Source organism: Thalassophryne amazonica, chromosome 5, assembly GCF_902500255.1.
Source record: "Thalassophryne amazonica chromosome 5, fThaAma1.1, whole genome shotgun sequence".
NCBI lineage: Eukaryota > Metazoa > Chordata > Actinopteri > Batrachoidiformes > Batrachoididae > Thalassophryne > Thalassophryne amazonica.
The window spans coordinates 64,368,641-64,386,574 of NC_047107.1; the positions used below are offsets into that span (position 1 = coordinate 64,368,641).

Genomic DNA, 17,934 nt, shown 5'->3' on the forward strand with positions numbered 1-17,934 from the left:
GTCACCTGATCCAGCCCTAACTATAAGCTTTAGCAAAAAGGAAGTTTTTAAGCCTAATCTTAAAAGTAGAGAGGGTGTCTGTCTCCCTGATCTGAATTGGGAGCTGGTTCCACAGGAGAGGAGCCTGAAAGCTGAAGGCTCTGCCTCCCATTCTACTCTTACAAACCCTAGGAACTACAAGTAAGCCTGCAGTCTGAGAGCGAAGCGCTCTATTGGGGTGATATGGTACTACGAGGTCCCTAAGATAAGATGGGACCTGATTATTCAAAACCTTATAAGTAAGAAGAAGAATTTTAAATTCTATTCTAGAATTAACAGGAAGCCAATGAAGAGAGGCCAATATGGGTGAGATATGCTCTCTCCTTCTAGTCCCCATCAGTACTCTAGCTGCAGCATTTTGAATTAACTGAAGGCTTTTTAGGGAACTTTTAGGACAACCTGATAATAATGCATTACAATAGTCCAGCCTAGAGGAAATAAATGCATGAATTAGTTTTTCAGCATCACTCTGAGACAAGACCTTTCTGATTTTAGAGATATTGCGTAAATGCAAAAAAGCAGTCCTACATATTTGTTTAATATACGCTTTGAATGACATATCCTGATCAAAAATGGCTCCAAGATTTCTCAACAGTATTACTAGAGGTCAGGGGTAATGCCATCCAGAGTAAGGATCTGGTTAGACACCATGTTTCTAAGATTTGTGGGGCCAAGTACAATAACTTCAGTTTTATCTGAGTTTAAAAGCAGGAAATTAGAGGTAATCCATGTCTTTATGTCTGTAAGACAATCCTGCAGTTTAGCTAATTGGTGTGTGTCCTCTGGCTTCATGGATAGATAAAGCTGGGTATCATCTGCGTAACAATGAAAATTTATGTATGTATGATGGTCTTACTGGTTTACTTATAGCATGATATAGTATGATTATACTCAATATTGTATTTTTACAAAATATTTAAATAAAATAAATTTAGCAAAGATCGTGACAAATGACTGAAAGATTCTAAATGTCACTCATTAATTTTCCAATTCAGGGTCAATTCGGGCTAATGACTATCACAGAGGTCACTGGGCAAGAGGCAGGGTACACCCTGGACAGGCTACCAGTCTATCACAGGCCGACATACAGCGGATAAAATAAGTGTTGAACACGACACTATTGTAAAGGTGGTGTTGGCATGAAATTTTCATCAGATGTCAGTAACAACCCAAGTAACCCATACAAAGAAACCAAAACAAATAACTACAGAAATTATACTGTATGTTATAAAATGGAATGACATTGGGAAATGTATTGAACATACTTACTGAAATTCATTTATTACTTTGTACAAAAGCCTTTGTTGGTAATAACAGCTTCAAGATGTCTCCTGTATGGAGAAACTATGTAGTCTCATGCACTTCTCAGGTGTAATTTTGGCCCATTCAACACCAACAGTCTTCAAATCTTGAAGGTTCTATGGATCTCTTCTATGAACTCTGATCTTTTGCTCTTTCCATAGATTTTCTATTGGATTCATGTCAGGTGACTGACTGGAAAATTATAGCTGCATTATTTTAATTCTCAGAAACCAATTGACATTTTCCTCAGCTGTGTGTTTGGGTTCATTGTCTTGCTGAAATGTCCACCCTCATTTCATCGTCATCATCCTGGTAGATGGCAAAAGATTATCAACAATGTCTCGGTGCATTTAATGTTTTGGGGGTGATATGCAGTGCCATTTGACCTCCAAACATGGTATTATGGCATTCAAAGAGTTCAGTTTTGGTCTCATCTAACCAGAATATATTCTCACAATATTTCATAGGCTTGTTTAAATGTTGTTCAGCAAACTTTAAACAAGTTTAAACATGCTTTTTTCTTCAGTAATGGAGTCATGCATGGTGAGCATGTGTACAGGCCATGGCGGTTGAGAACTTATTGTTTTCTTGAAAAAATTGTACCTGCTAATTCTAGGTCTTTCTGAGGCTCTCCACAAGTATTGGTTGGCTCTTGGGCAACTCTTCTGATAATTCTTTTCACTCCTCTGTCACAAATCTTGTGAGGAGAACCTAGTCGTCGCTGGTTTATGATGAAATGATGTTCTTTCCACTTCGGGATTATGCAACAGTGGAACATTCAGAAGTTTAGAAATTGCTCTGTAACCAATGCCATCAGTGTGTTTTGCAACAAAAAGGTTGCAAAGATCTTGAGAGAGCTCTTTGCTTTTACCCACCATGTGATGTTTCTTGTGTGACACCATTGTTATGAGACACCTTTGTGTGTGTGTGGGCTATCAGTTGGGACTGAACCAGCTGATATTAATTTGCACTGGCAAGAAGCAGGATTGCTTTCTAATTATTGATAGATTATTTCAGCTGGTGTCTTGGCTTTCCATGTCTTCTTGTACCTCCCTTTCTTCAGGTATTCAGTATTTGTGTTAGTTCATATTATTACACATAACTTAATTTATGGACATCTATGGTTTGATTTCTTTGTATATGTGGATTACTTGGGTTGTTACCGATATCTAGTGTAAATTTCATGTCCATAGTACTTTTAGAAATACATTTACTGAGAAAAATTGTGATGTGTTCAATACTTATTATTCACACTCACACCTACAGTCAGTTTAGAGTTAAATGGACTGCATTTATATAGTGCTTTTCCATCTGCATCAGACGCTTAAAGCGAGTTGCCAATTCAGCTGACCTGCATGCCACTGGAAGCACCCAGAGGGAACTCTTGCAAGCACGCCGAAAACCTATAAACTCCACACAGATAGGACCAGGTTAGAAGTGAACCGGAAACTTTCTCAGTGTGAGGCAACAGTGCAACCCACTAATCCACTGTGTGTTCTGTTACGCTAGTATCTCACTGCTGCAACAGCCTGTGAATGGAATCTGTGAGGAAATTTGCTTGAGTTCGGCACAAGGTTTGCAGCCATTCATCTTCCCCTTGCCTCAGTTGTATGTGGGACAACTTGTGAGGGGTTGACACACATTTTTCCTTTTATATGATCGGAGAGGAACAGTACTTCTGGAAGTGGGTGAATGAGTCCAGCAGCCTCCAGCCACCCTGCTTTGCAACTGGCTTGCACCCACCCACCGTGCATGTGTGTGATTTGTTTTTATTTTCATTGTCTGTGAAGACGTCAATGGAAGTTGAGAGACGCAGTACCTGGACATCATTCTGTAAGTCAGTGAGTGGCTGTTCACACTTTTCTTATTGTTTATGGGGCAGCGCAGCCTCATTTGAACCCCTGCATGATATTGTGGGAATTGACCACTTCTGGGGACAGCCTGCACAAACACAGCATCACTTCACATGGAAAAATGGTATACTGTTTTTTTTTTTGTGCTACAATCACCATAGCGTAGCGAAAAGTGTGGTTTTGTCAGTTCACATTGGAGAAGGGAAGACAAGGCAAATGGGAGAGGTTGGTTGGTAAGTTTTAGCGAGATATACACACCTTGACATAGTAGCTGCCGTCTCTCATTGACGCCTGCACAACCGCCTTGACATGTTTGAGCTCCAGGGTCATAAACAAACTGCAACACATGTCCACTTTCCACCGCATCATCACTTTTTCTATGCATTTTCGCTTTGTTTGCAGTGTAATTTCTTTCTGATGGCGATAGACGAATGACTGGGTGATAATGGTGCTGTCCTGGAAGAACAATTATTGCATCATATGCTCTTTCATTTTAACCCTTTACACTCTAAAACATTGCAGCCTGGGCTGTGAGTGGTGGAGAGTAGGCACTAAGGCTGTTCATGTTATATAGTGAAAAAATAAAAGTTGTGAGAGACTTTGGGCCACATGTTGTTTTTGTTCCACTTGGGGTTTTATACGAGGTCTGTTAGAAAAGTATCAGACCTTTTAATTTTTTTCAAAAACCTGATGGATTTGAATCACGTGTGCTTGCATGAGCCAACCTTGAACCTTCGTGCGCATGCGTGATTTTTTTCACGCCTGTCGGTTGCGTCATATGCTTGTAAGCACCCTTTTTGTGAGGATGGGTGGAGTCTCTCGGCGTTTTTTCTTTGCAAGGAAATGGCGGAACGACTGGAGCAGCGCGACTGCATCAAATTTTGCCACAAACTGGGTGACAGCCAGGTGGAAACTATTCGGATTATTCAGACGGCTTTCGATGACGATCCTATGGGCATCACACAGATTAAGAAGCGGTACAACTGGTTTAAAGACGTCCGCACAATGGTGGAGAGCGCGCCGCGCTCCGATCGGCATCAACACGCTGAAACGACCGGATCATTTCCAAAGTGAACGCTGTGGTGATGCGGGACCATCGTGTGATTATCCGAGAAATTGCAGAAGAGGTGGACATCAGCACTTTTTCGGCACATTCCACTGTGAAAGAAGATTTTGCCATGAAAAGAGTTGCAGTGAAATTCATCGGCACGAAGCTGATGGCGCTGCAACAGCGCCTCCGTGTTGAAGTCTCACAGGACATGTTGTAACATGCCCAGTTCGTCAACCATTCGGAAGATTCAGACGGCTTTCGGTGGCTTTTCAGTCGTGTGACTCTCCGAGAAATTGTGGACAAGCTGGACATGTCAGGGCATGTTACAACATGTCCTGTGAGACTTCATCACGGAGGCGCTGTTGCAGCGCCATCAGCTTCGTGCCGATGAATTTCGCTGCAACTCTTTTCATGGCAAAATCTTCTTTCACAGTGGAATGTGCCGAAAAAGTGCTGATGTCCACCTCTTCTGCAATTTCTCGGATAATCACACGACGGTCCCGCATCACCACAGTGTTCACTTTGGAAATGATCCTGTTGTGTGTTGGGGGGGCGTGGCTGGATGTTTTGGTGTTCTTTTCTTTTCTTTGCTCTCCAGGTGGCATGAGGGCTGATTTGTCTGTGAAGAAGGTGCTGGCTGAAGAGTCTTCACCCTCATTAACATCATGGAAAGCACCTGTGAGTGGTGCTCACGTGCAACCTGGACGACTTGCAGCTGAAGCAGATAATTGGATGGCGGGAAAGGTAATTGAGTGTTTGAGTAGTTGTTGATAGTGGCTTGGTGTTTTGTTGCACAGTATACTGGAATTGTGAAGAGAATTGTGCAGTTTGCTTCTCACTGCTGTGGCGTGAAGGATAAGTGATCCTCCACTTGTTGTGAGAAGCTGCTCATTTGCATAAAGTAAAAAAAAAGGACACTGACCTGAGTGTGTTGCTGATAGCGTGTGTTTATTGGAAGATATAGTTGTATCTGTTGCCTTACCTCACCTTCTCTTTGCTTCACAGAGAATCAGTTTGTCGTGTCCACCTGGGGGGTGTTTGGCGGTGGTAGGAAGTCCAGGAGCGCCGGCTTTAATCCTTGCGGGCGCTGGAGAGCGAGCCACGAATCACTCCACCAGAGGGATGTTGTTTTTATGTTTTTACACTTTTAAGCACAGGTGAATAATAAATAGTTTCTGTTTGGAACCGCTCTCTGGTTATTTTTAGCGCTGGGTCCTGTCTGACGCAGGTCCGCTCCTCAACCCGCGTCGACACATAACAGTAGTTCCCCGGCCATTCCATAATGGACCCAGCGGCAGAGGCGGTTCCTTTTGCCGAAAAGATTCAAGAACACTTGGAGAAAATATGGGAGCAATTACAGCATCTCGCAAATCAAATTAAACAAACAGACGCCCGTGTTACGGAGCTTGCTGCTCAATCAGGTTGGAATGCCGCAGCATTACGGGGCGTGTTTGTAGACGGGTTAAATGAGTCATTAAAAGATGAGCTGGCGGTCCGTGATGAGCCAAACGATTTAGACGAGCTAATATCGTTGGTGATTCGTCTAGATGATCGGATGAAGGAGCGTGGACGCGAGAGAGGACGCCCATCAGAGCGTTTTTTTTTTTGTCTCGGGGCTTTCCCCGACACAAAGCTGGGCTGCCTCTTCTTCGCCCCACTGAGGCTCCTCCGACGGGACCTCCGGCTCCTCCTATTGACGAGCCCATGCAGCTCGGACGAGTCGAGATTCCTGTATTGCCCCGACACGTAAGCGTCAAGAGAAATAACGGTGACGTAACTCCAAGTGTTCTGGGACAGGCAAAAGAACCCACATAAAAAAACAAAAAAAAAAAACAATTCTAGCACAAGTAAATGTTTTGTTTTCTTTAATCAGGGGTTATACTTGTTTGGGGAGGTAGGGGCGTATCTGGTGGAGTGATAGGCGGTTAGAAGCCCGCCTGGGCTCACTTACTTGTCAATTTTGTATGTGTTTTTAGGTATTTTCTGTTTGGGTTGTTGGGTCGTTTTGTTTTGTTGCTTTTATTTCTCTACATTCCTAACCCCAATCTCACTTGCCCTTAGACCGCTTGTCTTGTGGGTTGTGGGGTGGTGCAGGTTGGTCACGCTGGGCATTCTCAGAAGACCTCTGCACCTAGGGGGGGGGGATGTTAGAGGCGTTCTTTTAGTTTGGTTAGGGCCCGGTTCCACTCCAGCCTCGGTGAGCCTTTGTACCGATTGTCATGGGTGTTGCCGGGGTGTGGTGCAGCGGAGACATGCCTCAGTCGGAGGGGTGGGCCGATCTGTTGCCGTTTTGCCATTTCGGTAGTTCCACCCCTCCCAGAGTGGCTGGGGTATGGTCGAGTTGGGGCACCGGACGTATTTCCGGTTCTCCGCTGCGCCTTGGGGTTGGAGCTGGGTTGTTTTTACCTGTTCCCTTCTCCGGCTTAATATTTGAGCCGTTCGCCAAAATAGAGCCGCCAAGGGGCTCTGGGAGGGACCTGGGGTCTTTCGGGGTGCCGGGGAGGGTAACAGGGTTTATGGTCGTTTTATATCCCCCCGGGGTTGTTTTTGGTTGTCCTCCGGGGGTTGGTTTTTTGGTTTTATTTTGTTTCCTTCCGGGTTCCGCCTCCAGGGTTGATGGGACGGTCCTCTGGGGGGAATTGGCTTGGGACCGACCGGCCAAGTGTGACCGGATCTGGGGTTCCGGGGTTGTGGGGAGGGTACCTCCTGGGGTCGATGATACGGTCCCCTGGGGGGCACCGTTTTACTCCATGTAGACCTGGGGACCTTTGTGGGATTACGGTTTTGGCTGTTCCTCCTGGAACTGGCAATGAAGGCCTTCTGAGGGGGGGGTTGGGCTCTGCAGGTCATTCTGGGGGGGGTTGTTTGTTATTTTTCTTTTATGCATTTACGTTTGTACTGTGTTTGTGGGACTGGGTTGGGTTTTTGTGTTTGGGAGTTTCTTTCCTCCCGGGGTTTGATGGGACGGTCCCCTGGGGAGGTTTTGGGTGGGTTTTATGTTTTTTTTGTGTGAGTGGACTTGTTCTGGGGACTGTTTTGGGGCTTTTGTTGATTCCAGCCGGCCTTCCAGCTGCGGTGCCTGTCTTGCCGTCTGCTTCCTGACGTGGACCCCGGAGGGAGGTGCTGTTCTCGGGCCTGGTCTGTTCGGTCGCCGGGAGGCTTCCCGTTGATGGGGGGGTACTGTTGTGTGTTGGGGGGGGCGTGGCTGGATGTTTTGGTGTTCTTTTCTTTTCTTTGCTCTCCAGGTGGCATGAGGGCTGATTTGTCTGTGAAGAAGGTACTGGCTGAAGAGTCTTCACCCTCATTAACATCATGGAAAGCACCTGTGAGTGGTGCTCACGTGCAACCTGGACGACTTGCAGCTGAAGCAGATAATTGGATGGCGTTCTGCATTTAAGTCATGTGTGATTCAAGCAGAACTGCCGGGAACTCGACCTTGTGACGTTCGTTTGTGAGACGCTGAGGACCGCACCTGGGTTTTGACACATCGAGCCCGTGAAGCGGGGAGGGGTGAGGACACATGCTGTCAGCACACACGAAAGGTAATTGAGTGTTTGAGTAGTTGTTGATAGTGGCTTGGTGTTTTGTTGCACAGTATACTGGAATTGTGAAGAGAATTGTGCAGTTTGCTTCACACTGCTGTGGCGTGAAGGATAAGTGATCCTCCACTTGTTGTGAGAAGCTGCTCATTTGCATAAAGTAAAAAAAAAAGGACACTGACCTGAGTGTGTTGCTGATAGCGTGTGTTTATTGGAAGATATAGTTGTATCTGTTGCCTTACCTCACCTTCTCTTTGCTTCACAGAGAATCAGTTTGTCGTGTCCACCTGGGGGGTGTTTGGCGGTGGTAGGAAGTCCAGGAGCGCCGGCTTTAATCCTTGCGGGCGCTGGAGAGCGAGCCACGAATCACTCCACCAGAGGGACATTGTTTTTATGTTTTTACACTTTTAAGCACAGGTGAATAATAAATAGTTTCTGTTTGGAACCGCTCTCTGGTTATTTTTAGCGCTGGGTCCTGTCTGACGCAGGTCCGCTCCTCAACCCGCGTCGACACATAACAGATCCGGTTCTTTCAGCGTGTTGATGCCGATCAGAGCATGGCGCGCTCTCCACCATTGTGCGGACGTCTTTAAACCGGTTGTACCGCTCCTTAATCTGTGTGATGCCCAGAGGATCGTCACTGAAAGCCGTCTGAATAATCCGAATAGTTTCCACCTGGCCCAGTTTGTGGCAAAATTTGATGCAGTCGCGCTGCTCCAGTCGTTCTGCCATTTCCTTGCAAAGAAAAAACACCGAGAGACTCCACCCATCCTCACACAAAGGCTGCTTACAAGCAAATGACGCAACCGACAGGCGTGAAAAAAAATCACGCATGCGCACGAAGGTTCAAGGTTGGCTCATGCAAGCACACGTGATTCAAATCCATCAGGTTTTTGAAAAAAATAAAAAGGTTGGATACTTTTCTAAGAGACCTCGTATAAAACCCCAAGTGGAATAAAAACAACATGTGGCCCAAAGTCTCTCACAACTTTTATTTTTTCACTATATAACATGAACAGCCCTAGTGCCTACTCTCCACCACTCGCAGCCCAGTGAGATACTCACTCACTCACTCACTCACTCACTCACTCACTCACTCACTCACTCACTCACTCACTCACTCACTCACTCACTCACTCACTCACTCACTCGCAGGCCAGTGAGATGCTAACCCCAGTAAATCAGCATTGCCAAGCCTATGGTGTTTGCACACGTTTTAACACACGTAAACCTTTAGTAACTCAGGCCCTTTATATCTGCACATGGAAACAGTCAATTCCACCCATGCCAACCCCCCCCCCCCCTCCCAAAAAAAAAAAATCGTCCCAAGAGAACATCTTCAACTGACACTTATTAATATAATTATTTCCCAGAAATTGACCCCCATCATTGAATGCCTGTTCCCTCCTCTTCTCTTTCTGAGTTTTTTGTCACTGTCACTCACGTCAGTTTGTCACTGTGGACGGGGAAAAGTGGCTGGAGACAGGGACAGTCACTATCAATCAATCATTATGATTTATTAGAGCTGGCCTTTTAGAAAGGTGACAGATTGTTGTACATGAAAAAAATTAAATAAATATAAACCTTGCTGTCAGCTGTTGCTTATACCCCTGAGTAATCCTGACAGTCAGCACATTAAAAGGCCCTGTAACACGAAAAACAAACAAATTCACACACGTTGCGTGCACGATGTAGCTCTTCTTTCTGTAGATACTGCTGCATTCTGTTTGGCCTCCAGCCCTGGGATGTGTAAAATTGGAGTATGGGTGTCACTTTGTGTATGTTACATCCCACTGACTTGCAATTCCTGTAATGTGAATAATGTTGCATGCAGTACTGTACATTACTGTACTCTGCATGTGTACTGTGCACGTGAGACCTGACATACATCTAGCTGTAAGGCTCAAGGCTCCAAACATTCTGAAATAGTCTTTTCAGTGTTGTTGTGATCTGATAATTGAGTCACAAAACAAATGATTTCTGGGTTATATTTTGAATATTGCTACAGTGCTCATTAATATGACTAAGACACAAACACAAAATTCAAAGTCCATCTAATTGACAAACTCTACAATGTAAAACCAAGAAATGCATCTCAGACACTTTTAAAAGTATTGTCATCAGATTGTCCAAGTTATACATTTGAATTTACATTTCATCAAATAAAAGGCAAAAATGTTAAGTAAATTAAAATTTCTGCAATATGATCTAAAGGAGATAACCTAATAAAACACACAAAATAATGGAATGCATACATACAGACACATCTTCATATAAGAATTAAATCATCACTTTTACAGCCAGTTGTCTTTTGAGAGGTCAGAGGACAGATATAAGAATTTCTTTAAGTCACTGAAAGGTCTGTGGATGTTCGCATAAACTCTAAGAAATGTAGAACTGGATTGTACTTCATTTAGATGTAGAGATTTATATTTTTACTTTGAGATAAAAGAGTATGATTTTTTATACAGAAGGTTTTGTAATTTTAAGATATAGTAATTTGTCAGAGGATGCTAAAACCTTTGCATACACCTCTAACTCTTCTCATAAGTTCTTTTCTGATCAGCCTCCCTTGTCCATTCTTCTCCACTGTTATAATATTTTTTTATATTTATTATTATATTTCACTGTTGTTGATAGACATTTGATACAGATTTTGTTTGCAATTTGGGGGAAATCAGATACTGAATCAGGCCTGAAAACAGGTGTAAACTCCAGCAGAGTTGTAGAACATTGTGAGCAATTGAGAATGTTTTTAAATATGTTTTAAAATTTGTAACACATTGGTAATCCACAAAATGTCACTAATACAATGTAATTTGTACAGATGGGGGAGTAATATTTAGCAAAGTCAGGGTTCTGGTTCTTCACTTGGTGAAGTGGTTTGAAGATCTGCTCTGATATTCTACATGTTAAAGCATGCAAAGAAATGGTTCAGGGTGTCAGGCAGTGTGCTGTCAGGGCTGATGTGTCAGCTGCTGCCCTTATAGTCTGTAATGGATTTGATGCCAGTCCACATGCTGCCGTGGTTGTTGTGGGCAAAGTGTCCTTCGAGGCACTGCTTGTACCTCTGTTTAACCTCTCTGATGCCCGTTTTTAGATCCCTCCGGGCGTGGCTGTAGACCTGCATGTCACCTGACCGGAAGGCAGCATCCCGAACCTTGAAGAGTACCCAAACATGACTGTCCATCCACGGCTTGTGGTTCGGAAACACCTTGATGGTTTTGGTGGTCAACACTGCCTCAGTGCAGAAGTGGATGTAGGCCAGGACAGATGAGGTGTATTCCTCCAGATCTGCTCCCTCTACAAACACCTCCCAGCGTGTGTCCTCAAAACAGTCCCGCAGAAGGGAAGTGGCTTCCTCCCCCAAGCTTGGACAGTTCTAGTGATTGGTCTGCAGATCAGAGGCTTGTAGGACGGAGTCAGAGTCAGAGAAAGGTCTTCAGAGAGGCCCAGGTGTGGAGATAGTGCAGCTTTATAAGCTCCAGAAATGTTGGTGTCCTGGGACTCATCCGTAGTCGGATGTAGCGGGCAACATTAGTCGGAATCTCAAATTTTGCCTGCTACTTTAATCAGCTGGGCCCAATTTCCTAATTCCTGGAATTGGGACACAACTTGGAGCCAAAAATCTGTAAAATCTGTAATGGGAGCCCAGCTTTAGATAGATGTCTAAACCATTTCAGCCTAATATCCTCTGCTTTTCTTTCAATGAGACTACCACAATCATCATAACATCCACTTTTCTGCTTGTTCCAACAGCTGTTCATCCTCCTTTTTAACCTCCCATGACTCCATGTATACAGCAGGACTGATGACTACTTTGTACAGCTGAACCTTCAGCCTGCAATGTGTTGTCTTGTCACAAATGACTGTTATTTCTTTCCACTTCATCCACCCTTCTTCCACTCTCACTTCAACCTCCAACCTGCAAAATCTTGTACCATTAGTCCCAGATATTTGAACACTTGATTCAATTGTTGACCTCGTCTATCCTGCATTCTGATTTCTTTGTGTTCTTTGCCACAGAGCATGACCTTCTTTTGTTAGCATTCACTTTCAGTCCCTTCTTCTCCAGGCAGGTTTGCCACTCTTTGCTGAAGACGAGGCTACTAGGTAACACACATTTGTCTGTATATAACATATAACATCTCCTATGGAAGTTGTTTTGGAATTTCTGGGGAAACTGCATCAGTAAAGGTCATAAAAACAAACCAGACTGATGCAACAACTCTGATGGATCCCAACTCAGACATCAAACTCTTCAGTGTTCCCTGCAGGGCATCTTACTGTTGTTGTTGCTTTTACTTGTCATAAGATCTTACATTCTATTTGCAGGTTACAGTTTATGGTAAATAGAAAGTATTTCTACAGCAATTTCCATCTAATGCACAAGCTCAAAGTGCTAAACAATTCTCTCATCCACACACATGTGGTTCCTGAGATATCTGTCAGGGGAGAAACACACACACACACACACACACACACACACACACACACACACACACACACACACACACACACACACACACACACACACACACACACCACACACACACACACACACACACACACACACCACACACACACACACACACACACACACAATAAATATTTAATATTTAAATTTGAGACCTGATATCTCCAACTTCCTTGTCTTCTGTGCACAAAAAAAGTGATTCCAACACTTTCAACAGGGACTGCTCCTGTAGTGCACAATATACTCATAATATTTATTTTAGTGACCACTTATCCAGACAACATGATGAAAATATCTTTTTTTAAGACAAATCTTGTAATGCAAATCTCTTAATTTTCTGAATTTACAATTCACACTGTCACTCACTCATCTTCAACCACTTACTTCAATTAAGGGTCACAGGGGGCTAGAGCCTATCCCAGCAATCATAGGGCGTGAGGTGGGGTACACCTTGGACACTTGGAGCGTGCATCCATGTGTGCAGGTGGGTTCATATCAGTCTCTGTCCTTGTATGCGTAGAGTCCAAAATGGCCTTGTTGACATCCGCAGACTGTGGGGGAGGGCAGATGAAGAGGGAGCCATGTGGGTCACCAGGGCCATTGAAATCTTTCTGGAGGAAAACAAGCAGGGCATTTTGACCTTCCGTAGCTGATAAGGCTGCTGTGTTTTGGGTTTAGACAGAGAAACACAGAACTCCAATATGGCTTCTCTTAACTGTCCAGATCCAACTGTGTGAATTTTCACTGGTCTCCAACATCAATTCCTTTGCATCAATTTCCTTTGTTTCCATCTTGCGTTTAAGTTCAAAAGTTAACACAGTCTGAGATTGTACAGCCCTTGCCAACCTCGGTAATCATGACGGACAGATGTGGGATTATGGTTTTGGTGGCAGCCGTCTTGCCAATTTTCCGGTACATCAGGGCAGTGCCTAATCCTAGTAGCAGAAGCCCTCCTACCACAATGACAAATAAGAATAAATGATCGACATCTTTCATGGAGAGTGGCACCAAGCACACTACGTGCCAATTCTTCCAGGTGTTGAGAACATAGCCCGCGGCGGTGGGATAGGTTCCTTCTGGGCACGCAGGGTCCCCCAATCCTGATTTCCTTGTTGAAAAGATGGTGTCAATAGCGTTGAGAGACCAGCTGATCAATTCCATGGTTATTCCGAATGTAGTTCGAAGAATTCTCAGTCTGTTGAAGATGGGACTTTGAAGGTTGAGGCAAAGATAGAGACAAACAGGAGTAGAGGAGAGAGGAGAAGATGTGACCACCCTCACCTGGTGGTTTCATCCTCAGTATCTTTCTCCCTATATACCTTAGGTTCCTCCTATACACATGTCCAAACCATCTAAATCTTGCGTCTATGATGGTCCTTAAAATATTTAAAAGAAACAACTACTGCATTTTTAAAACTCCACAATACTGGAAAAAATGTCCTCGAAAGCAATCTGTCAAGAAAGTTTCAGTAAGCCTCCAGTGGTATTGTTAGCAAAGATAGAGCTTGTGGCCAAGCTTGTGGCAACATATTCAAGAAAATGTGAGGCTGTAACTGCTGCCAGAGGTGGATCAACAACATATTGAGCAAAGGGTGTGAATATTTATGCACATGTGATTTCTTATTTTTATGTTTAATACATTTGCAATAATAATAATGATAATTTAAAAAAATTCATGTTGTCATTATGGGGTGTTGTGAGTATAATTTTGAGGGGGGGAAAAATTAATTTCCTCCATTTTAGAATAAGGCTGTCACATAACAAAATGTGGAAAAAGTGAAGCGCTGCAAATAATTTCCAGATGCACTTTATACTGAAACAAAACCCTCACTGTTGTCTTACCATAACCAAAAGTGCAATGAAAGCAAAATAAATCAAGATTTTAGACATGAATAAAAAAGTAAATCAATATTTTTAACATAAAGCTGGATTCACCACATATCTCAGTAAAGGTGTTGGTCTGTGTATCTCTGCAAACACAGTGTGCATTTTTAGTAGCAACAAAATGTGAATGAGATAGAGCCATCTCAGAAATCTCCACACATATCATATATCTGTCTGTAAGGGATCAGGACAAATGCATACTGTTCACTTTTCATAAGCCTTTCATTTCCTGGAGCTTTTCAGTGCTTTTTAAAAAGGTCTACGGAGAAGCTGCTTCTGTCTTGAGCTGAAAGTCTCACTGTTAGAGGTCTGGATGAGTGCCCTCGTGCAGCACTGCCAACGGAAGCCACCCAGCTGTGGAGCTGCACTGCATTTAGTGGAAACTTCACCTACTAGACTTGTATTTTAACATGACGTTCAGTTCACAGAGTTCAAACTCCTTTCGCATTTTCATGGATATGCATCCTAGCAGATCATATTCTGTCAGTGTTTTTCATTGCTGTATGCCAATTTCTGGTTTAGATGACTTCCTGACGAGCAGCACATTTTTCTCTTCTTTTCCTCCAGTGTTCCATGACATTGTTTGCACTGTTTAACCCGCCACAGCAAGCTCCTTCACTGCAACTCTGCTGGAGTCCACCGTTCATATTCATGCAGGAGAGGGTCCCATGCAGCGGGAAGGAGGCAGGCTAAAATAAGGGCCAGAGAAGAATTCGACACATACACCTACCCTGTAGTAGTCAGTGCTGTAAACGTCTCTGGACATGCCAAAGTCTCCGATCTTTACGAGCAGGTTCTCTCCCACCAGACAATTTCTGTTGGACAGCAACACAGACAGACACAGTCTAAGAACAGAAAAACCACACAGTGTTCCCATTTTCCATCATTTATCCTTGAGCTACACACGTATTAAGGCAAAGTCATACCTCATCCATCGGACTCTTTGGATTGTCAAAAAGACAGAGAAGTGTTTGTTTCAGAGATATGAAAGGACGTTGCGGTGAGTAGTCCAAGTCTGACAATTGGACAGCCCTGCCTGCCTTGGCTAGCTAGCTGGACAGTAATACTGAGGAAGGTCAGTGAAAAAACTCCAGTTAAATGTTCAAACACATTTAATTTCTTCCATAACATGAGGTGGAGATGGGTGATCTGCTGTGGCAACCCCTAATGGGAGCAGCTGAAACAAGAACAAGAGCAATCAGAGATTTCTGATGTCCATCAATCCAGATCCAGATCCCCTCCAAAATTCAATGGAGTCGTCAATGCCCTAATATCTATCTGTGGTCCAAATTTGGTGAGAATCCGTGAAGTAGTTTTGATATAATCCTTCAAAGCCTATATAAACTGAAATCTTGATCCAGAATCCTGAGTCTTCCATGGTCCAACATCTATCTGTGTTGAAAATTTCATCAAAATCCAGGCAGCAGTTTTGACATAATCCTGCTAACAGTAATCCTTCAAAGCCCATATAAAGTGAGCCTTCATCCAGAATCCGGATCTAGATCCAGGTCACCTCCAACATTTAATGGAGTCTTCCCTGGTCCAACATCTGTCTGTGTTGAAAAGTTCATCAAAATATGTGCAGTAGTTTTGATGTAATCTTAACGGACAGACAGATGGACAAATAAATAAATAAATAAACGCCGATGATTTGATGATGTCCTTGGTGGATGTTATAATAAGATATCCAATACACTGATAAACCACAGAGTATCCAACAAACCTGGTGGCCAAATCACGGTGCACAAAGTGCTGCGATGCCAGGTAGACCATGCCAGATGCTATCTGCTGAGCGATGTGGAGCATCTGTGACTGGGTCAGCTCCACAGGTCTGGTGGTCTGCCCCTCTGCCATCAGCACTGCGTCAGGACCGTGAGCCCTAAGAACAAACATCATCACATGATATTTTTCACAGATGAATTTTTGTGGAAAAGCACTTTGTCAATCTTTCAGTTTTTTGCTGATGAAAAGTAGCATGCCTGAGGAACTTGTTGAGGTCTCCGTGTTTCATGTACTCAAACACCATGATGAGTGGGTCGCTCTCCACACAGACACCATAGAAAGTCACGATGTGTTCGTGCTGAAGATTGGTCAGCAGCTCAGCCTCACGGTGGAAATCCTTCCTGGCGTTCTCACTGGCCTCTTTAAGCGTCTGTGCATACCAACACAAACACAGAAGTGATATTTTATGAATGTGACACACGAAAACCTTGTACATTATGCCATGTAGAATATTGCCAATTAGTTTTTTTCACAGTACACTCAGTCTGCTGTCATTTATTTGGCAGTTGTCCACTATGAAAAAAAAGTGCAAGTGGATCGACTTGTAAAAGTGAGTTACGGGAACTGTGAAATTACTGGCACAGAGCAAAGGCTGGAACAATGTCAGAGCCATATTAATGTGAGCCATTACAAAGTACAACACTGTTTACATTCATTATATTCCACAGTTCCCTTTGAAACTAATGTGTCTCCCTTCCATGAAGGAAGAACTCTGTCCTGTGGTTGTCTAACATACACAGTCACAGGAGAAGCAGACAGAGGACCGGAAAGACAGTTTCAGGAAATGAAAGTAATGTGGCATGAGTATTCATTTCACACTGAATAAAGTCTAGAAAAATGCTTTTTTTTCTGCTTCATGAATAATTGATTTCATCTCCATCTCACGTGTGTTTGTTCATGACAAGAATATAGACAGAAGCTCCTACAAATAAAGAAATAATGTTATTAAGAAGACCCTGTAACCTTGCAGTCACAATGCTGAGAGGCCAGAATTAAATACAGACTTAACACCGCCCACTTGTGTGAAAATATAGTCATGTATCTGGACCAAACGCTTGTTCATATTATTACAGGACATTATATGATACTGCTTGATGATGCTATGGAGGAATAACACAGCACAGATGTTATTTTTCTCTGGAAGACTATGTTCCAATATCAGGTTTTGTAATGTGATATACGTACATGGTAACTCAGTGCTGAGTTGACCTTTCTTTTCTTTTAAGTGTACTTTTAAAAGCTGTAGCCTGGTCCTATGACTTTCCAGGCTGTACCCTGATGACCTATACAACGCAAGGTCTAAACCATTTAGTGCATTTGACACATGTCCAGCTCCACTTTGCTATTTATTAAGGGTACAACATTTAACTTAAAATGAATCAAAAATGTGTTTAAAAATAATAGATAGATATGACTACATCAATAAACAGACCCCTAAATTGATCTAAATGTACATTGTAGAAGCACTCATAATGTAATGGCTGTCATATTCATTTCTTTATTTCATACTACATATTGTAGTTGAGAAACATTTAGAAATGGTATTTTTTTTTTCAGTCTGTGAATCCAATATTTTGAGAAATTCCATCCTAAAAGCCAAAGTAATGTATTGTTTGTCATTTGACTTCTGCACATTCACGCATCAGCCAGCTCAAAAACAATCAACAACCACGAGATTGTGAATGTCATAACGCACATCAGACAGCAGAACACTATTGGAAGTGCAAGTTATTCATGATTGATGGCATGCAGAAGTGTAAGCATGTATATATGTAATTATAGTACACACAGAAGTGTGTGCATTTCTAAAATATGTATGTACACATGCTGTGATTGACTAATCCTGCATTTAATACGTATACAGTTAGAGTAAAAGTTGTTTCTATATTATTGATGACTCGTTGATTGATAGATGACTGTAAATGCAGGACCATTAAACTCTATTAGTGATTGAAAGTTACTGTACTGTACAGGGGAGTGCATGCTTCTGTAATATAGTATGCATAA

General features: G+C 43.0%; 1 protein-coding gene across 2 annotated transcripts in view; it reads right to left on the bottom strand.

The window, feature by feature from the left end:
• ntrk2a (neurotrophic tyrosine kinase, receptor, type 2a) overlaps positions 1-17,934 on the bottom strand; it is a 274,950-nt gene that overhangs the window by 49,975 nt on the left and 207,041 nt on the right. Inside the window, exons 16-18 of one of the 2 annotated variants that reach the window (XM_034170439.1) lie at positions 16,125-16,297; positions 15,869-16,024; positions 14,876-14,960 (exon numbers count right to left, since the gene is read on the bottom strand). In XM_034170439.1, the coding sequence (XP_034026330.1) occupies positions 14,876-14,960; positions 15,869-16,024; positions 16,125-16,297 (414 nt within the window). Of the gene's footprint in view, positions 1-14,869; positions 14,961-15,868; positions 16,025-16,124; positions 16,298-17,934 lie in introns of both variants that reach the window. The other variant, XM_034170438.1, reaches the window with a different exon arrangement.